General features: G+C 37.6%; 1 protein-coding gene across 1 annotated transcript; it reads right to left on the reverse strand.

Moving 5' to 3' along the window:
* Positions 1 to 1,132: 1,132 nt before the first annotated feature.
* CENPK (centromere protein K) lies at positions 1,133 to 22,378 on the reverse strand. The gene is made up of 10 exons (XM_081089974.1): positions 22,328 to 22,378; positions 20,204 to 20,350; positions 18,052 to 18,108; positions 14,598 to 14,670; positions 13,649 to 13,695; positions 9,038 to 9,120; positions 8,843 to 8,935; positions 8,376 to 8,502; positions 6,221 to 6,274; positions 1,133 to 1,971 (listed from the first exon to the last, which is right to left on the reverse strand). Exons 2-10 carry the CDS (start codon positions 20,315 to 20,317, stop codon positions 1,813 to 1,815), a joined length of 807 nt encoding a protein of 268 aa, XP_080946100.1. The 5' UTR covers positions 20,318 to 20,350; positions 22,328 to 22,378; the 3' UTR covers positions 1,133 to 1,812.
* Between the last annotated feature and the right edge of the window lie 111 nt (positions 22,379 to 22,489).

Consider the following 22,489-nt stretch of genomic DNA (forward strand, 5'->3'; position numbering starts at 1 on the left):
CATGCCTGGGTTGCGGGTTTGGTCCCTGGGGGGGGGGGGGGGTGAGGGGGAGGGCGGCGAGCAGGAGGCAGCCAATCAATGATTCCCTCTCATCATTGATGTTTCTAGTTCTCTTTTTCTGAAATAAAACAACAACAAAAAAGAGCCTATATGGTTTCGGGGACTGATATTGTGTAAGCCACTCAGAGAGCTTCCTTGAACTGGTGTCAGGACTTTCATTATGGATGTTCAGGCTGTAGGAATCTGTCAGATTGTCATGGCTTCCCTTCATTCCAACAAAAATGAAGCTCTGAAACTTTCATATAGGTGTCTTCCTGACTGGCAGCCTTAAAGACTCAGAGCCTAACTGTGATGTGCTCTAATACTGAGTACACATATCCTGGCCTACTGCTTCATCTACCATTGCTGTGGTTCCTGCTCGTAAATGAATTCCTAGAATGCCCCCTCTAAGACACAGGGAAAATGAGCTAATCCTCCCTCTTGATTGAAACTGGACACATTCTTTCTACTTTTTTTACTTAAACTGGCCTCACCCAGCACCCTGTTTCCTTCTCCCTACCATGTCCACTCCCTTAATCATTAAGTCCTCAGGAGAAGAGGTTCTAGTCAGTATCAAATAATCTTAGGAACAAAACCTCGAGTCTGTAGGCTACAGAGACAGTTTTGTCAAACTAGAGATAACGTCTAGGTCTCAGCTGTTTCAGCTCCAGACCCAGAGAAGTGGCGAAATCAGGTGAAGCGATGCCGTTTTTGATGTCAAGACCAGATGCACTGGTCAACTACTCCCTACCCTAGTACCAATCAGTAGAGATCATGACCCTAAATCCCTTAGTCACAACGATTAATAACCTGAAAGCCACTGATTAGTCGGATCTCTGAGCACTAGCTCACCTGTGACTCCGGGACACTTCCTGAACTAATTACCCCTTACTTTTTTTGCTGCAAGCTCCTGTGCATGTCTTACTGGGCTGTGATGTGTCCGGGCAAGTGAACCCATTTAGTCCAGTAACAATACCGAGTGAGTTTTGAATTCTATAATTTAGCTTGCATGAGCCCTATATTATCTTCCTATCAAAAAGTGCATTTATTTTATAAAAATATCATACCACATCACCAAAAGCTAAATATTTTTAGGTAAGAGAATTTTATTTACAGAAACGTCACAAAGATAAACAAAATTTTATTAACACAATTTTGTTAGTAATAATGAACAGACGAATGGTTTAATATATATCACTTGATATGTGATATACATTAAAAGAGTTTTCTACTTTTATCCATTTGTGTGTGTTTTTTATATTTCAATTTTTAACAAATCTAGAAATAAGGCAGTATACATGAGGCATATTTACTAAATACTTTTAAATTATGCTTCCTTCTACATATACCAAGTGAATTTTAAAACCATCTGCATATTAAATGGCCTTTTTATTATAATCCCTAAATTTAACAGAGTTAAGCAACAAACAGAACTCAAAATGCATAAAAGAAACTGTCATAAATTTTTCAAAAATTATGGCTCAAGCAATATCACAAATTAACTAAGAATTTTCCAAATATCGCTGTAAGAGGTACATTAAATGTTTTATAATTAAGTCTAGAATATTTTTACTTGTATCCTTGTCCATCAACTTGAACACACCATCTGTAAACAAATAGTACATGGCAGCACCTGTCATTTTAAGGATAGAAGGAATATGAACTACGTGCTTTCATATGCATATTATTTTCTTTATCCAAGTAACACTCAGTGTTTCCATTTATCCGTGAGTGACAAGATTCTTTAAGTACTTGTGGAAAACAGACCATTCTTTACTGATGGAAAGCTTCCAGTCTTATTCGGCTTGGATCTTCTGGGTGTCTCAAAGCAATTCCATTACGAAGGAGCAGCTCAATATAAGGTGGCCAAAAAGAATCACTAATTTTGACATATGGATCATGTGGAACATCAAACAATCTATTTAAAAGAATCTAGGAAAAGATATTATTTTAAGGAATGTGGAAAAGAAAATGCATCATTTATACAAATACTAAGTGCCGTAGCAATAAAGTAAAACTATACAATTCTCATCTCATCACACTTCATAATATCAATATCTCAATTATTGAAATAAAATTTTCATCTATCATTAACTTTAGCTATTTCAAGTACATATCTGAGGGGCATAAATCTTTTGATCTCACTTAGGTATGATGATAATAGAATTAAATATTATTCCTATTTTAAAGCAATTACTTATTTTAATATACTTAAAATCCTTCTTTTCATTGCTAATTCTAGTAGATGCTAGAAATAATTAAATGATAAAAATTCAACTTTAAAATGAACATGTATACTCTTTTATTTTTTGCTAAATTTCAGTTTATATATTGTTTACTTTTATCATTGATAATGTAAGTTGGAGACAAAAAATGGTTTCTAATTCTAAATTTTAGATGAGATCTCAGGGTATACTATTGGAAAATTACACATGTATTACCCAGTTAATCACTGCTAATATCAGCCACGTATATGACAACTTTTGTTTAAAAAAAAAAAAAAAGTTAAGTCATCCATAAGAAACAGTAGTTTCTTAGTTTCAGTATAAACTGGAATAATTAGAAATATATTAAAATTTTCTAATATAACTTGATATATGATACACAAAAATGGGTATCATATGAATCTAATAAATATTTGTATTTTGCCTTTTCTTTTCTTTTTTTTTTTTTTGCATTTTGCTTTCAGAGCAATAATATTCTTTATTAAGATATCTTGAGGCACCAAAACTATTTAACTGGGTAAAAATGGAGACTTGAGCATCCAATTCATAAAATTACAATGAAACAGAAGACCAAACTAAGATGGCGGCATAGATAAACACCGGGAAATAGTCGCCTCCCACAGCAATTGAAAATTATACCAAAGGACGGAGCAAACATCGTCCAGAACAACAGGAAGGCTGGCTGAGTGTAATTTCTACAACTAGAAGAAAAGAAAAGCACGCTGAGAGCCAGAGGAGCTGCGGAGGCTGAGTGCAGAGGTACGGCGGCGGCTCGCGCGCGCGGAAAAGGGGGTGGCACCTGAGGACGCGGCTGTCTTTTTGAATCACAAGCTCCCGACTGCTCTGAACTCCGGTTCTGAGAAGTCTCTGGGGACCCAGGACACATACGGGGAGAGGCTGCTCTCTCAGGCGGCAGCGGGCGAACTTGAGGGCGGATTTCCCTCAGAGGTGCTTGCAGCCATTACCGGGACACTGAGACGCGCGACTCCGGGCGCGGAGAATCAGCCATTGCTTCTTTCTGCGCCCTTTGACTCCCTGAGACCCCGCCCCACCCAGGCTGCGGCAGAGGCTTTTGCATGTGAATGCCCCGGCCCTTTGCAACCTGATAATTACCTAACTGCAGCCGGGCCAGCCAGACCCGGAACTGCCAAGAGAAGGCCCAAGGCCCCGCAGCGGCTTGCATTGCTTCACAGCTGAACCTCTTCGTGGCCCGGCTGTGAGGCCTCAGGCAGGGGCTGAATTAGCACCTCCTTAGATCCAGGAGCCACTGTACCCAGTGGTCAGAGGGGGACCATTCTCCCACTTCAGACACAGCTGCTTCCCACAGCCAATTGGCCTGGAGGTCAATTCCTCCCAGTGATCCTACAACAACCAAGGCACCAAGAGTGCACCAAGAGTGTCCACCACAGGTAACTGGGGAGGCTGAGCCACTGGGCCCTACAGGACACCTGGCGCGCAGGGCCACTCTATCAACACAGGGAAGCAGCCAAAATGCGGAGACAGAGAAACAGGTCACAATTGTCAGAAACGGAGGAGGACAGACGACTGGATATAGAGTTCAAGGCCACGTTTATAAGGTTTTTCAAGAACTTTATGGAAACCGCCGATAAATTTAATGAATCCCTCAAGGAGTATAGTGAGACCATGGAGGACATGAAAAAGGACCAACTAGAAATTAAGCATACACTGACTGAAATAAAGAATATTTTACAGAGATCCAACAGCAGACAAGAGGATCCCAAGAATCAAGTCAAAGATTTGAAATACAAAGAAACAAAAAATACCCAACCGAAAAAGAAAAAAGAAAAGAGATTCAAAAAGTATGAAGATAGTGTAAGGAACCTCTGGGACAACTTCAAGCGTACCAACATCAGAATTATAGGGGTACCAGAAGGAGAGAGAGGGCAAGATATTGAAAACCTTTTTGAAGAAATAATGACAGAAAACTTCCCCCACCTGGTGAAAGAAATGGACCTACAAGTCCAAGAAGCGCAGAGAACCCCAAACAAAAGGAATCCAAAGAGGACCACACCAAGACACATCATAATTAAAATGCCAAGAGCAAAAGATAAAGAGAGAATCTTAAAAGCAGCAAGAGAAAGACAGTCAGTTACCTACAAGGGAGTACCCATCCGACTGTCAGCTGATTTCTCAACAGAAACCATGCAGGCCAGAAGAGAGTGGCAAGAAATATTCAAAGTGATGAATACCAAGAACCTACAACCAAGATTACTTTATCCAGCAAAGTTATCATTCAGAATTGAAGGTCAGATAAAGAGCTTCACAGATAAGGAAAAGCTAAAGGAGTTCATCACCACCAAACCAGCATTATATGAAATGCTGAAAGGTATTCTTTAAGAAGAGGAAGAAGAAAAAGGAACTCTTACCATTTGCCACAGCATGGATGGAACTGGAGAGCGGATAAATACCACAGGATCTCACTTATTAGTGGAATATAATGAACAACATAAACTGATGAACAAGGACTGATCCAGAGACGGAGAGGCTTTGATTGGACTGTCGGGCCTTGGAGGGAAGGTAGGGGAGGGTGGGGGCAAGGGGGAAGGATCAACCAAAGGACTTATATGCAAGCATATAGGACTAACCAATGGACACGGACAATGGGGGCGTGAGGGGATGAGGGGGGGGGTACAGGGTACACATATATAATATTTTAATCAATAATAAAAAAAAATTACAATGAAACAAATTTAATGATATCACTCTTTCTCAACTTGCCAATTAATTTAAGAAGACACACTAACCCTAGCCAGTTTGACTCGGCTCAGTGGATAAAGTGTCAGCCTGTGGACCGAAGGGTCCCAGGTTCGATTCTGGTCAAGGGCACATGCTTGGGTTGTGGGCTCAGTCCAACGTGCAGGAGGCAGCCAATCAATGATTCCCTCTCATCACTGATGTTTCTATCTCTCCCTTCCTCTCTGAAATCAATAAAAAAAAAATATATATATATATATATATATATATGATAAAATAAAATAGATAAAAAGACACACTAATTGTTAAATATCTACCTCTTCATAGACTATTTTACCTTCCTCTCTGCCCAATTCGCAATGGATTGTCAGACCAAGATTTCTCAAATATTTAACATACTTGATAACTGGATGACGTTCAAAAGCATTTTTTTTAAAATGTCAAAGAGCCCGGCTGGCATGGCTCAGTGGTTGAGTGTCGACCTACGAAGCAGGAGGTCATGGTTCAATTACCAGTCAGAGCATATGCCCAAGCTGTTGGCTCAATCCCCAGTGTGGGGCGTGCAGGAGGCAGCTGATCAATGATTCTCTCTCATCACTGATGTTTCTATCTCTCTTTCCCTCTCCCTTTTTCTCTGAAATAAATTAAAATATGTTTAAAGTAAAATAAAATAAAATAAAATAAAATAAAAAGGTCAAAGATATTTATAAAAGAAAAGGCAAATGTTAAGCAGAAAAAGGTATTTCTTTACCAATTCTGTAATTATTTGGAATTACTTAGTACTCACATTATGAAAAAAAAGAGGCTGATGTTACTTAAGGAAATATTATGTATGGATTTCTACAATTTTGTTAAAAGAATCCTTAAACTATGTACTGTGTTTTCAATAGAATGTAGAGTTGCTAACTAAAGATACATTTAATGTAACAGCGTAAGATTTCATTGTGTAAATATTAAATAATATCATAAAATTTTCTTGAAGTAATAATCTTGGAATATTATTAAGAGTAGGCTCTAATTTCATGTTCTTTAAAAAATGACACTATTCTTACTAATGCTATATAGAAAACACAAACTAATTTTATACCAAAGATAAATTAACATAAGTACATCTAATAAAGATTGGTGTTTACCTTAAGAACTAAAGCAGTACTTTTTCTTTTTCAAGCCTATGTAAAATTATTCACAAATCACTAATTAAGAGACATCTTCAAGACAAAACAACTACACAAAACACTTACCTCTAACATTTCATGCAATGTTATCAGCTGTATATTTGATTCTTGAGTATTTTTCTTTGAGAGAAACGTGAATAACAAAGAATTAACATTATGATTCTGCCAATGGCAGAATATTAAACTATACTTATTACAAAAAATTAATATTTCTTAATTGCAATGGTACAAGGTATACTAAAACCAAACACCTATAATTAGGTGATTTAAAAAGAATTCTGAATATAAACGACCTGCTTGTACTAAGTCATTTTCATAAAAAAAAATAAACAGTTGAAACAACCTCTAAGACAGTGAAATCTTTTGCAATTACTAGAAGATACATTTCAGACTATCTGTAAATATAAAATGGATGCTATATTATATATATTGTACACTGGCATATGTAAAAGTCTAGTGTTTGACCTCAGAGGGAAGGTAGGGGAGGGTGGGGGTAAGGGGGAGAGATCAACCAAAGGACTTTCTATGCATGCATACAAGCCTAACCAATGGACAAAGACACCAGGGGAGTGAGGGCATGAGTGGCGGGTGGGGGGGCAATGGGGGGATAAGGACACATATGTAATACCTTAATCAACAAAGAAAAAAAAATTTTTTAAAAGTCTAGTGTTTGAATCTCCCAATCAAAATAACCCAAACAAATGACATTCCAGAATGTATTTATACAGCTTCAGTACAGGAAACTTGCTTCCCAGGGAGCCTTATTCGTTCATCTTTCTATAGTTCTTGACAGTTCGTAATGTTAACTGGTTCTTTATCCTTGAAATGACAGAATTTCTTCCAATTCCATGAAAGAGTTCCTTAAATATTTGAAGGCAGCTATTATGAATCTTTTCCATATTAACCATTATCAGTTCCTCCAATTATTTTTTATAAGCCATAGACTTGTAGCCCTTTCATATTATGGTTGTTCTTTAAATGTGGCCTAATTTGTCTTTTCTGCTTTTTTTTAAAACCCAGTCTCCACAATGATATTGGTGTGATTTGAACACCAAAGATAAAAAAAAAGACTTATTTCCATACTTGTAGATGCTGGAATTCTATTCATTAAGTTTAAGATTACATTAGCTTTTGGACATCTATTTCACCCTATTAACCTCTACTTGAACATAGTGTCATATTTATTTTTTTAATCCTCACTCAAGGAGCGAGGATATTTTTTCCTTTGATTTTTAGAGACATTGGAAGGGAAGTGAGAGGGGGAAAGAGAGAGAAATATTGATGTGAGAGAGAGACACATCTATTGGTTGCCTCCCACACGCACCCTGACAGGGGACCGGAATCAAACCTTCAACTCAGGTACAGGCCCTTCACCAAGAATCAAGCCTGCCACCCCCAGTGTGGAGGGGAATGATGACACTTTAACCACAGAGCAACACTGGCCAGGGCACATGAACAGATTTTAAACAATTCTTCTGATTTTAAAAGTTACACGTGCTCATGGAAAATATTCAAAATAGCAAAAATGAAAAATCTCTCCTATGATCCTAGCCCCTAGACATAAGCACTATTACATCTTTTGGTATAAATTAGACATATAATTTAATCATCTATGTTTTACCCATTCAACAACAAATTGTGAGCATTTCATTAATTCCTTTGATAGTGAGTGTTCAATACATTTTTTAAAAAATATCTTTTATTGATTTGTTTTTTAAGAGAGAGGAAGGGAGAGGGAGAGGGAGAGGCAGGGGTGGTGGGGGGAGAGAGAGAGAGAGAGAGAAAAGAAACATTGATGTGAGAGAGAAACACTGATCAGTTGCTCCCTGCTCCTGCCCCACCAGAGATCAAACCTGCAACTTAGATATGTGCCCTGACTGGGAATCGAACCCACCACCTTTTGGTGTATGGGACAACTCTCCAACCAACTGAGCCACTGGACCAGGGTTCAATAGGTTTTTTAAAGCTGCATTTTCCCCATCATATGGATAAATATAAAAAAATGTATTTAACTCCTCTTGTATTGTTGAACAACAAGGTTGCTTCTAATTTTTCAATAAATATTTTAATGTAATGAGGAATTATTTCTCTACATCTATCTATGTGTGTGTCTTTGAAATGTATAATAAACATAGAAATATTTATCAGAAATTTACACTTGATCCTATCTGAAACAATTTCATACATGCATATACACATGAATGTTTTCTTTAAAACTTACCCTTTTCTTTTTAACATTTCTATCAGGCAGAGGAAAGTGGTCTTCTAGAAACTCACTCAAGGTAACCAATAGTTTCTCCTTATATTCTTTTACATCATGTAGTTTAGTTTTCAGCTCTTTAAAGGTTCTAATAGATTTCAAAATAATGAAGAGAAATAGTTCACTGACAAAATACCTAAGTATATAAAACTGGTTATTCATAAGGTTGATCAAGAACTCAGTTCAAATTTCATTTGCTCAAACCAAATTTAACTAGTTTTATGAAAGTAATATTCTCTACTTAATATATAGGGAAACTAAAAGTCAAGTCATTCATAGAAGATCATGTAATAATAGAAATCAAAAGCTGGTATAAGACTCATTGTTTCTGGTAAAATTTACCCCTTTTCATGTTAAAAAAAAAAGAAAGAAAGGAAGGAAGAAAATACTTTCTCCTAGTTTAAAAACATAGGACACAAAAATAATACCTTGATTCTGTCACAATCTGATGTTTCAATTCATTGTGTAGTGCAATAAGAGATTCAAATATCTGTTGCTGCTCATCCAACCATTGTTGCTCCCTTTCAACACAGAAAAATAAAACATCAATGCCAATAAAGCAGCCAAATAAAACATCAATGCCAATTCCACAAACCAATGACTTACAGTAATGATAAATATACCTTTCCAAGTCTTCCTTTAACTTTGCATTCTTTGACTGAACAGTAGATAGTACCAATTCAAGATCATGTCTCAATTTTTGGAACTAGAACAAAATAATTCATATTAATTGCTTATTCTTTAATCATATAACTAGTTATATTTCTGAATGATAGTAAAATTTATGTTTAATTCTAAATTTATATTCAGAAATTAACAGCAAAAAATCTGAGCAGAAAGTCTTTAAAATGGACATAGACAGCAGGTGCTAAGTTCTCTGTAATATTCCATTGTCAAATTCAAAAATATAAGACAGGGTTTTTGAGCAATACATTACATACTGAAAGGCAATTTAATGGTGAGTTTTCAGTAATCAGGTAAATTAGGTCTCCTTTCTAAGGAGACTATACAAAAACAAACACAAATCAATATTATTCATTCAACAAATATTTATTGACTGTCAGGCATTGTTGAAGGGAGTCAGGGATGCAAAGGTGAACAGAACAAAGAGTGGAATCCAGACAAACAAATATATAATTCCAGTGAGTGATAAAGTCTATGAAAAACAAAATAAGTCTAGCCCTGGTTGGCTGGGCATTGTTTCATGCACCAGAAGGTCTCCTGTTCAATTCCCATTCAGGGCACATGCCCAGGTTTCAGGTTAAGTTCCAGTCGGGGTGCATACAGGAGGCAACCGATAGATGTTTCTCTCTCACAGCGATGTCTCTCTTTCTCCCCATCTCTCTTTCTAAAATCAAGAAAACCGCCAAAACCGGTTTGGCTCAGTAAATGGAGCGTCGGCCTGCGGACTGAAAGGTCCCAGGTTCGATTCCAGTCAAGGGCATGTACCTGGGTTGCGGGCACATCCCCAGTAGGAGATGTGCAGGAGGCAGCTAATCGATGTTTCTCTCTCATCGATGTTTCTGACTCTCTCTCTCTCTCTCCCTTCCTCTCTGCAAAAAATCAATAAAATATATTTTAAAAAATAAATAAAATCAAGGAAACATATTTTTAAAAGTAAATAAATAAACAGATTTAGGGCAACCTCAATCAAAATTCCAGTAAGCTTTTTTATGGGATAGAAAGACAAGCCAACTCTATATGAAAAATAAAACAATTTTGGTAAAAAACAACAAAGTTAGGTAACTCATACTATTTATTATCAAGACTTATTACAAAACTTCAGTAAGTAAAATAATGTGGTATTGGATTAAGACAGAAACACAGAACCAAGGAAGAGACACATCCAAAGCACAGAAAGGAGAACAAATAAAGAGTCTAGAAACTGATTCACCCATACATGGTAATTAAATTTCAGTAAAAGAAAAGTCAAAACAGATAGTTCTTTGGGACAATTTGTATCTATATGCAAAAAAATCAACCTTTAACAACTTATTTCATGTATAAACATTATTTCAAAATGGATCATAGACCTAAATGTGAAACCTACAACTTAAGATTTCTAAAAGAAAACATACATGAACATCTTTGTGACCTTAAGTTGGACAAATATTTCCTATATTTGAGCATAAACTTTAAGAGTTGATAAAATAGACTTAATCCAATTATGAGCTTATGTTCTTCAAAAGACACTTAAGAGAATAAAAAGACAAGTTTCAGTGGAAGGGTTAACTCAGCAGGCCAAGGTTGCACAAACTCTGCACATTACCAAGAAAGGCTTTTCTTTAGGACTGGCTCCTGGTGGATTCCTGGAAGAGAAGCTATGAGACACTGGAATATTCTGCCTATTGCGAGTGTTTTTGCGTATGCCCGGAGCCTTGGGCCAGTTGGTACCAGTCTGATTACACAGTTTATTCTAACTATGTCATTCTTGGTAAATGCATTTTTGTTCGGGGACCTGGAGTCTGCGTAGCTGAGGTCGGTCAAGGAGGCCCTGCATGCATAGTGATGGGACTCCTGATAAAAACCATGGACAATAGGCTAAAATGCATTTCCCTGGCTTTTTTTTAAAAAAAAATATGTTTTTATTGACTTTAGAGAGAGAGGAACGGAGAGGGATAGAAAGAGAGAAACATCAATGAGAGAGAAATTTCGATTGGCTGCCTCCTGCACACCCCCTACTGGGGATCCAGCCGGCAACCTGGCATGTGCCACAACCTCTTGGTTCATGAGCTGATGTTCAACCACTGAGCTGCACTGGCCAGGCGAACTTCCCTGTTGGACCACACTTTGACCAAGCTGTCACACATAGTTGCAGGGAGAAGTAAACACATCCACTGGGAAAGGACAGCTATACGCTTGGCCCACGTGCCTTTTCCCTTTGCTCCTTTTAGCCTGTATCCTCTCACTATAATAAACACAACCATGACTATAATAGCTCTTCTGAATGCTGTGAGCCTATCTAGCTAATCACAGAACCTAAGAGTGGTCTTGGGGAAAACCCTGACAGTTGGCATCAGAAGTGGACTTTGTGGCCAAAGGAATGGTGGCATCAGAGGTCTCCTTGACGTTTCAACAGCTTGAACAGCTATAATTCAACAAAGGATTTCCTGCTCAACAAACACATCTAAGAGATCCGAGTATTGAAACAACTGAAGGTGGGCAAGAAGAAGAAAATGGGGGAGGTGGAAAGGGAGAAGAGCTGAGTTGGTGCCAAGGATGCAGCCTGGATCTCGTGGCCCAGAATTCACTGTGAGGCTCAGCCTAAAGAGGGGCAGAATCAGGTTAGCACTGGTACTCCCTTCAGCAGGGAGGAGCAGAGAGATACAGTGAGTATTCCTGAAGGAACGGTTAGTATGAACTGTGGCTGAACCCAGTGACCTGGGCAGGGATGACAGGCACACTCTGTGACTAATCCAGGGTTGGGTGAAGACACAGAGGGGAGGCCGCTGAGGTTTGCCAGTCACCATTACTGGGAGAACAAAGCAACAAAGACAGCCGCCCCCATCCATCACAGCTGTATCTGGCTGCAGTGGACAGCACTGGGATTTCACAGATTTAGAACAAATTGTCCACCACATTCCCCCATTGGGTCTGGCCTGTGACACTGAGGCAACCTGAACACAGAGGAATCTTCCCAGGAAACACAGGACATTTCCATCATCCTGCCGAGACCTGAAAGTCAGAGCTGTGCAAAAGACGAAACAACTTGTGCATCAATGCCACCTACCAGAAAACAGTAGAAAGACTGCTTATCAATTTAATGCCACTCACATATAGATACCTCAGTAGAGGAATCCACCATGAATAACCAAGATAACAGAGCAGCTCAAAAATAAAATAAAAAATCTCCAGAAAATAAACATGAAGACATATTAATACGTAATTTAAATAACAGAGAATTCAAGATTGCAGTTCTGAAAAAAACCTCAACGAGTTATAAGAAAATACAGATATGAAGTTTAATAAACTCAAAAATAAAATCCATGAACAAAATGAGTACTTTACCAAAAAGATTGAAACTTTAAAAAAGAACTTTAAAAAATTCCCTAACTTGACAAAGGAAATAGGTTAAGTCCAGGAATTGCAGAGAGTCCCAAACAAGATGAAACCAAAGGGGCCCACACCAAGACACATTATAATTAAAATGCAACAGATTCAAAACAAAGAGAACCTTAAAAGCAGCAAGAATAAAGCTGTTACTTACCTAAAAGGGAACTACCATAAAACTGATTTTTCAACAGAAACTATACAGGCCAGAAGGGAGTGGCATGAAATATTTAAAGTGATGAAAAGCAAGGACCTACAACCAAGATTACTCTACCCAGCAAGGCTATCATTTAGAATGGAAGAAGAGATAAAGGGCTCCCCTGACAAGAAAAAGCTAAAGGAGTTCATCACCACCAAGCCAGTTTATAAAAAATGTTAAAGGGTCTTCTTTTAGAAGAAGAAGATAAAAAATATTAATAATAAAATGTCAATAAACATATATCTTTAAATTACTTTTAAATATAAATGGATAAAATGCTCCAATCAAAAGACACAGGGTGGCTGAATGGATAAGAAAAAAGACCCATACATATGCTGTCTACAAGACTCACTTTATGAGACTGACGCGCTGCCTACTGCGCTAAGGAGGCAGCTAAGACTCACTTTAGACTGAAAGATACACAAAGGGATAAAACAGATATTTCATGGAAAAAAAAAAAAAAAAAAAAAAAAGCTTGGGTAGCAATACTTATACCAGACTTTAAAACAAAGGTATAACAAGAGACAAAGAAGTACCCAGTAATTCCACTTCAGGGTTATTTATCCAAAGAAACCCAAAACACTATGGAAAAGACATATGTATCTGTATGTTCACTGCAGCATTATTTAAAATAACCAAGATATGGAAGCAACCTAAATGCCCATCAATAGACAAATGAATAAAAAAGAACTGGTACATATACAATGGAATATGATCACTTTGCAAGTTATATAAAGGTCTAATCACCAGGTGGTATACCCAAAAGTAATATAACATTGTACATGAACTGTAATTTTAAAAAAATTAAAAAATAACAGTAATAAATATCAAAGGTCCAAAAATTATAAAATATTTTCTTCAAGAAAGCATAATTAATATCAAAGTAGAAAAGATGGTTTTAAAGAATCTTTATCCTATTCCTTATGGCATGAACTTACCTAAAACATTTATAGTAGGGTGACTAAAAATTCATTAAGTGACTTACCTCTTCTTTTCCTAATGTTACCAGAACCTCTTCACTAAGTGGAAGTACTACAGAAACAAAATTAACATATGCTTAGTTAACTTTGAAAAATCAAGAATTTGACTTTGTGGTTTCTCAGATACCACTTTTCCTTTCCATTTAATGTTACAGAACTTTTTATGAAATATGTACAGTTTATGAAATTATTCTTATTTAGAAGCTCTACGTATATATTAATTTAGACCAATGGTTGGCAAACTGCAGCTGGCGAGCCACATGCGGCTCTGTGGTCCCTTGAGTATGACTCTTCCACAAAATACCACGTGCAGGCAAGCATGTACAGTGCGATTGAAACTTCGTGGCCCATGCGCAGAAGTCGGTATTTTGTGGAAGAGCCACACTCAAGGGGCCAAAGAGCCGCATGTGGCTCGTGAGCCGCAGTTTGCCGACCACTGATTTAGACAAATGTGCTATCATGCATTTTGTTTTTAGTGGCTTTTTCTTTTCTTGCTTTGTTTTCCCAACCATTAAAATTCAAAATTAATAACCTCTAGTGCATTCCTTCTTTGCATAGGATCCTATTCATGTATACATATACACATTTATCTGTTCATATACATGCAAGAGTTATTAATTTTGTCAGTGCTGGTTTTACAAGAATGGGATCATACCATATACATTATTCTTATCTTTTTAAAAAATATGTATTTATTGATTTCAGAGAGGAAGGGTGAGCGAGAGGGATAGAAACATCAATGATGAGAGAGAATCATTGATGGGCTGCCTCCTGCATGCCTCCCACCAGGGACCGAGCCCACAACCCAGGCATGTGTCCTGACCGGGAATTGAACCGTGACCTTCTGGTTCATAGGTCTACACTCAACCACTGAGCAACACCGGCCGGGCTAGTGATCATTAATTTGCCATTACTTTGTTTACAAAAATATAAACCTAAAAATAAGAATCTTACTTTCAGGAGTTTCTTTCTGCCATTGACTGAGTTCAGCAGTTAAACATTTCACTTGCATAATTAATAATGACAGCTATAAAAAACAACAAGAGAATAAAATAAAATCATTTCTTGTAGAATATTCATAGCTATTCATGATGAATGTGTAGAGATTTTTTATACATTAATACAAGGTCTTAACATAAATGGCTAAGATAATAGCTACCTAAACTATAAAAAAATTATCACTCCAAACAGAATTCTGCTTTAAACCACATTTATAGCTCACAAATTGCCAGTTACATTAGTGATATGGTATTAAAAAATGATCAATTCTACTTCACCACTCAATCTAAAACAAAAGAACCTAACTACATTAAGTTTATTCCCTAAATTAATATATATATTTTTAAAAGGATGCTATTTCTTGCCAACATTTTTAAGACAAATTTGCACTAAAATGCTCTTTTTCCTCTCTATGTGTTTTTAGGAAAATTGCAACTGTTTTTAGCCGAGTAATGAAAAATAACTTCAAATGCATACATAGAGATAATTATAAAATGAGACTGGTTCCACAAGCACATATAAAACAGTTTTACTACACAACAGCTTGTAAATTAGCCAAAGATACATTTAGGACGGGTATGTTTCCGTTACTAGAGGCTCCAATCATTGTAATGTTGATAATTACAAATTTATGTGATAAATATTTTGCCTGATGAGACCACAAAATTAAAGTCCATGTGTGGTTAAAGCTAAATTTCAGCACGTTTTATCTCATCTATATAATTCTTATTAGTAGCCAAACATAAAAAAAATTCATATTTCAAAAATGCAGTAGGTATTACTTCAATATTTACACTAAAAGTACTGTCTTTTTAAACCAAGTTTTATTATACAGAGCAGGTAGTTCCTGCTTTGTATTATAACACTGCCTGTTGAATAGTCATAGGTTAAAAAAACACACAAAACCTAGCCTCTTTAAAAAATTCATATTATTATATAAAAATGCATTTGCAGGTATTTAAATTATTTGCCAAAGGAGAGTTTAACATTATTTTCTTATAGATAACTAAATAAGAATCTGGGAAAGTTTTTTATTAACTATAAAGTGATGTATAATGTTAATTATTATTATTACTAGGAAGTGGTAACAAATTCTTAAAAAGCAGTATCTAAACTAGGCAAAACTATCCTAATGATAAAGAATTCATGTATTTTCCAGCACATATTAGGTTGAAATATATAAAATTACTAATATTCATTTTTAACCTATTAAAAAACAGTAACTTCATACAGTTCAACCTTGTACTATATTGATGAAACACAGCTCTTACCTTGCCAAAGCCCAGCTAAGGCAAACACTCAAATTATTTCTAATCTATAACAAAAGCATAATATGCTAATTAGACCGATGTCCTTCTAGACGACCTTCTGAACGAAGCCGCAGTAGTGGGAGCCGAGGCAGAGGCAGCCACTGTGACAGCAGGGGCCAAGCCCCTTGCACGGATTTTGTGCATCGGACCTCTAGTTCTTTTATAAAATTAAACAACCTTTTCTTAAAAAATATTATGTATAAGGGTAGTACTTCTAAAGGTACATAAACATAAAAATTTGAGAATCTTGTCATTCTCTCATTTAAAATAACATTTTGCTTTAGAAAATGAATTGTTTTAATTGAAGATTTTAAGTCTAATAGGTATACAGAAAAGAGTTAACAAAGCAAGCCCTAAGATTATCCCTAAAGGTCTGCTTACAAGGGTGGCATGCTCCCACCAGTATGGGAGAACTTTCGTTGGACTCATTTGTATATTTTTGTCTTCGTTCTTAGAATTTTTACTACTAAAACATTTTTAAGTCTTTTTTTAAAAAAATATGTTTTTATTAATTTTAGAGAGAGAAAGGGAGAGGGAGAGAGAGAGAGAGAAACATTGATCAGCACGCCCCCTACTATGGATTAAACCTACAAACTGAGCATGTGTCCTGACTGGGAATCAAACCAGTGACCTTTTGGTGTATGGGACGATGCTCAACCAACTGAGCCACAGCAGCCAGGGCACATTTTTAACTCTTATATGATCAAATACATCTAAGTGTTCATATATATAATGTGCTCATAATATATATATATATACATATATATAATAAAAGCATAATATGCTAATTAGACCAGACAGCCAAACAACCTTCCAGACATCATTCTGGACGTCCTTCCGGATGAACTGGGGCAGTGGGGGCTGAGGCAGAGGCGGTTAGGAGTAATCAGGTAGGCAGGTGAGCAGTTAGGGGTGATCAGGCAGGCAGGCAGAGTGATTAGGGACGATCAGGCAGTTAGGGGAGATCAGGCAAGCAGACAAGTGATTAGGGGCGATCAGGCAGGAAAGCAGAGTGGTTAGGGGTGATCAGGCAGTTAGGGGCAATCAGGCAGGCAGGCAGAAGTGGTTAGGGGCGATCAGGCAGCAGGCGAGTGGTTAGGGGTGATCAGGCAGGCAGGCAGAGGGGTTAGGGGTTATAAGGCAGGCAGGCAGGCGAGCGGTGAGGAGCCAGTGATCCCGGATTGTGAGAGGGTGCAGGCCAGGCTGAGGGACACTCCCCTCCCCTGCACGAATTTCGTGAACCAGATACACACACACACACACACACACACACACACGTATATATATTACTGATTTCAGAGAGGGAGAGGGAAGAGAGACAGAAACATCAATGATGAGAATCATTGATTGGCTGCCTCCTGCACGCCCCCTACTGGGGATTAAGCCCACAACCCAGGCATATGCCCCTGACAGGAATCAAACCGGGACCCTTCCGTCCGCAGGCCTACACTCTATCCACTGAGCCAAACCGGCTAGGGCTAAGTGTTCTTTTATAATGTCTAGATTTTTATTAATAGCCAAGTTCTCCCATGTCACTAGGTTGCACAGTCTCCTTGCTTTTCTTGTAATGAAATATGATTGTACCACTATCATTCCTTAACTAATTCATCCCTTTCCCATACATTGGAACTATCATCTTTGTTATTTTAAATTCTTAATCTGTTGCAAAGACCCTTTGGTGTACTCCTAAACCAATTCCATAGGTCTCTGATTATTAAAATGGATATCTTAATCCTTTTTTAAGCCTCGGTAAAATCAGCTACGATTCCACACAGATAGTGAAATACCTGTGGCTACTGTACCTAACACAAAGTAGAAAAGTCTTTGTTCTAATTTTTAACAAAGTACCATAATAGCAGCCAAGGGGCAATTGACTCAACAGTTAAATGTATGTATAGTTGTGGAAAGATAAAAAAGAAAATATTCTTATTTATTTATAATAGCTTATTCAAGATAGTTTTTAAAATACTTCTCTTAAATCAGAAAGAGTAGAGAATTATCCGAATGATTAAGCATACAGGTATTAACAAAACTATTATACTTGACAGATAAACTTCTTATCCAAAACAATGAATTTCAAAGAAAGGAAGGTTTCATACCTGAGCATTTGAATCAGTGAGTGTCTCGGTTCCAATAAGTGATAATTTATTCTGATACTTGATTTAAAAAGTAAAAAACAAAAACACAGAAAAACAAGTCACACTATAACCCAAGATTTCCTTTCCCTCCCCTTTTATACCAGTCAATATCATATTCTTTTAAAACAATACACAATTACCTGATGTAAGACAACAAATTGTTTTTAATTCCTCACTTTCTAAGCAGGAGGGTAAGGAAGGCAGCCAAATTGGTCCCAAGATGAAGACATTAAAAGTAAAAGGGTATATAGACTCTATACAGAATTTAAAAAATTAGTATGGGAAAAAGGAACAAAGAGCAAAAATGAAAACTAGGGTGAGTTAGAAGCTGGATAACGGGAAAATGGGGAACAAGAGGGAAATAACTATAGGAAAATAACAAAAGAGGTAAGAAGACAGTTATGATTATAAAAAAATAAAGCCTTTTAGAGACAGTTTTTTCTGTGCCATTAAAAAAATCCACAACTGTTAATAGCAATTACTGGTATATCTGAACAAAATTATGATTAATTTAAATTTTATTTGTGATTATTTCTATTTACAATATCTTTTACAAATATATATTTTTATTGATTTCAGAGAGGAAGAAAGAGGGAGAGATAGAAACATCAACGATGAGAGAGAATCATTGATTGGCTGCCTGCTGCCCACCCCCTACTAGGGATCGAGACTGCAACCCATCAAGCCTGCAACCCAGGCATGTGCCCTTGACCAGAATCAAACCCGGGACCCTTCAGTCTGCAGGCCAACACTCTATCCCCTGAGCAAAACCAGCTAGGGCAACAATATCTTTTTTTAAAATAAGAGTTTAGTTGAGCCAAATAATGACATAGGCCGTGGAGCAAAATCTCAAATGTTCTAGAAAATAACAATTTTGTAGCTTCTTTTATGCATTTGAAATTAAGGATGGAAAGTATATGGAGGTGGGAGAAAGTAAGGTGGGTATTGGATTACAGGATAGTTAACAAAATATGTGCTCTCTTTTTTAAATTTCCAACTGAAAATTTACTGGGAAGAATAGAATGTGAAAAATGGCTGTAGCCTGCATCATATACTATGATACACTATCATATGCTATTTCAAGTAGAACAAATTTTTATCAAAATACTGTAGTGTACCAGAAGTGACTCTATCTCATGAACTAAAAAAATATATATATATATATACATTTCAAAAATAACATTTTCTAAAGTAACTCGTACTTTTACTCAAACTCCAGAATTGGGTGTCCTCTAACTTCTATATTCTCTATCTTAGGAAGTAACTCCACTAATCATCCATTGGCCCAAGCCAGGAACCTGAAACTATCCATAACTCCCCCATTTCACAACAATTAATCTCCAAGTCCTTTTGGTTCTACCCTCTTAATATCCCTTAAATTCATTCTTCTGTTTGCAATGACAGGAGTTAGCCCTTCAGTACTTCTTACCAGGACGACTACAGCCTCCTAAATGCTCTTTCTATCTGTAGTCTCACCTTTCTTCAAAACCACCAGAGTAATTTTCTCAAACTATATATCTCATCATGTCACTTCATATTTATAATACTTTAATGGCTCCCCACAGTATACACTCAACAAATCTGGTCATGTTCTTGCCCCTAACTATCTCTCCAGTCTCACTTCACAAGTCCTCTCTTCCTAATTTACATAAGTCATAATAGTCTACATGGAGTTCTCTACCAGTAAACTCTTTCAACCTTTATATATTTTGTTCCTTCTACTTTGTATACCTCTCCCAATTTCACAGGCTAACTCCTATTAATCCTTTAGAAATGAATTCAGTCATTACCTCTTTTAGGACACTATCCTTGACCCCTTCAGTCTAGGTTTAGGAGTCCTCCTAAGTACAGTCTTTGTATTTCTAATATAATGGTTACTGCCTTCATTAGATGATAATCTCCTTGAGGGTAGGGATTGCTATAATTTTTTTCTCTTCCTACAGTTCATCTAGTATAAACTTCATTGAATGTTATAGGTCTAAAACTTATATAAATATTTATCGTACAATATAATGACGTTCAGGAATCAGCAGAATTATTTCTCAAGTCCATTATTGAAATAGAAATCTTATAGTAATTAATTGATATATCACTTTAATCTCTTGATACTTACTTCTTCCAGATCTTTCCACATTTCTTCACATTTTTTAATAAGTTCTTCCTTAGCAGTTGTAATATCTTCATCTGTAGTACTATCTGGATCTAGATCTTGGTTACTCATTGACATTGCCCTGTGATTTCCTTAGCCTTTTAAGAAAACCTAAAGTAAAAAATATTTGTTGAACACCTATTACTTGCCAGATACTCACCTAGGAGCTAAAGGTGTAACAGTGAACAAAATAGATTAAAATCCCCCCTATGATGGTGCCTACATTCTAGCTAAGAAAAACAAAAATAAGCCTAAAAATGTTAAAAAATCATACTATAGTACATCAAATGATTTATAAGTGCTATGAAGAAAAGAAAAGCAGAGAATATAGCCAGTGCTCAGGAAGGGGCAATGTAATTTTACATAAGGAGGCCATATGAAGTCACTAAGAAGTTGAGAACTGAGCAAAAACAGAAAGGAAATAATTGCGATCTGGTGATATTTAGGGGATGACGATCCAGGTGAGGTATCTGGAAGTGCAAAGGCCTTGGGCAGAAGATGTAAGATAGAGAACACCAGATGAGGTCAGAGAGATGATAACAGATCATGCGGGCTCTAGGCCATTTTAAGGACTTAGGCTGAGATCGTAAGTGATTAAAGAGGAATGACATGATTTAAATCACGTTTTAACAGTATAACTCTGGTTAATTACAGCCAAGTAAGGACAGAAGCAGGAAAGCCTGTTAGAAAACTATTGCAATAGCCCAAGGATTAATATTGAGGCTGTACCAAATGTCTAATTCTGAATATATTTTTAAGATAGAGCCAGTAGGATTTCCTAACAGCTTACATATAGTGTAAAATGAAGAGAGGAATCAATTATTACTGAAAAGGTTTGGACCTGTGCAATTGGAAAGATGGAGTTGCCAATTACTGAGATGGGGAAGATGGTGGAAGAAACAAATTCAGCAAGATTAAGAATTCAGTTTTGGCCTGGCCAGCATGGCTCAGTGGTTGAGCATCGACCTATGAACCAGGTCACTGCTCAATTCCCGGTCAGGGCATTTGCCCAGATTTCGGCTCTATCCCCAGTGAGGGGTGTGCAGGAGACAGCCGATCAATGATCCCCTCTCATCACTGATCTTCCTATCTCTCTCTCCCAGTCTGAAATCAACAAAAGTATGTATATTTTTAAAAAGTGTGTATACATTTTTTGGGACACCCTATATTTGCACAAGTCTGCATGGGTATGCTTACTGCAGCATTATTTATAAAAAAAAGAATTATACTAGTAAGTGTAACTCAACAGATTGTCTAGGTTTAAAACCTGGCTTCAATACTTACAAGCTGTGTGACCTTGGGCAAGACACTTGAAGTGACTGTCCATGTTTCCTAATCTTTAAAACGAAGATAATCAGACACACAAAAAAGTGATCTGATTAGAGCAGAAGGCAGAGAAGAAATGAGACCAGCTAGGTAGAATAGGCCAGATAAAGGGAGTCTTTAAAACTAAAAGCAAAACAAACAAAAACCCTTAGAAAGTACTTACTACCGGCAGTTCCTTTCCTGTACCTGGGGTCCACATCAAAGCAAAAGTAAAGGAGAGATTCATCTAGTTTGAAATACAGTAGGTAACCAGGAGACTGCTAAGTAGGTTTTTTTTTAAAGCAGTGATTTATGGAGGTCATTTTGACAAGTTGTACTTCACGGATTAAAAAACAAAGGATTAAGATGGTAAATGTCATGTTGGGTGTTTGTCTTTAACCGCAGTATATTTCCTTTCTTTTTTTAAAGAAGAGAGCCAAGTCCAGAAGGCCACTAAGGGATGGAAGCCTAGGCCAGGGTGCCGGCGGAAGGGTGAGCGGTCCCGCCGTGGGCCACTCGGACAGGGCTGGGTCTCTCCCCAGAGAACAGTAGCCAGCGCTCGCCACCTTCTTCGGAGCGCGTGTGGGAGGAGCGAGCAGCTCTGGGGAGAAGACCTGTTGGGAGCACTGGCGGGAGCCCAGGGAGCTCGTTCCTTCCAATCCCCACCGCGCCGTCCTTCTCCCCTAACCCGCGGGGTTCTAGAGCCGAAGAGCCGGGCTCCAGGCCCCGGTTCCCAGGAGGTCAGGGTCCCGGCTGGCGCGGTCGCCCCGGCCCGTTTCTTACCACTGACGCCCCAGACCTGCAGCCGCCGCCTCCAGCTGTCAACAAGCCTGCGCCCGGGATCCGCGCGCGCTGCTTGCTGATTGGACCCGTCACAGCCAATCCCGAGCCTCTCTCGGCGGCTGACGAGCCGGCTGCGCTGCCTGGGGATTGGTTGTTGAGCTG

This window comes from Myotis nattereri (assembly GCF_964212035.1).
Source record: "Myotis nattereri genome assembly, chromosome: 4".
Lineage (NCBI taxonomy): Eukaryota > Metazoa > Chordata > Mammalia > Chiroptera > Vespertilionidae > Myotis > Myotis nattereri.

Coding starts and splice junctions, on each gene's coding strand:
- CENPK (XM_081089974.1), bottom strand. CDS start 20,317: ATGTCAATGAGTAACCAAGATCTAGATCCAGATAGTACTACAGATGAA. Junction 14,671..18,051: donor TCACTGATTCAAATGCTCAG/GTATGAAACCTT, acceptor TGTTTTTTATAG/CTGTCATTATTAATTATGCA. Junction 9,121..13,648: donor TAACATTAGGAAAAGAAGAG/GTAAGTCACTTA, acceptor ATTTTGTTCTAG/TTCCAAAAATTGAGACATGA.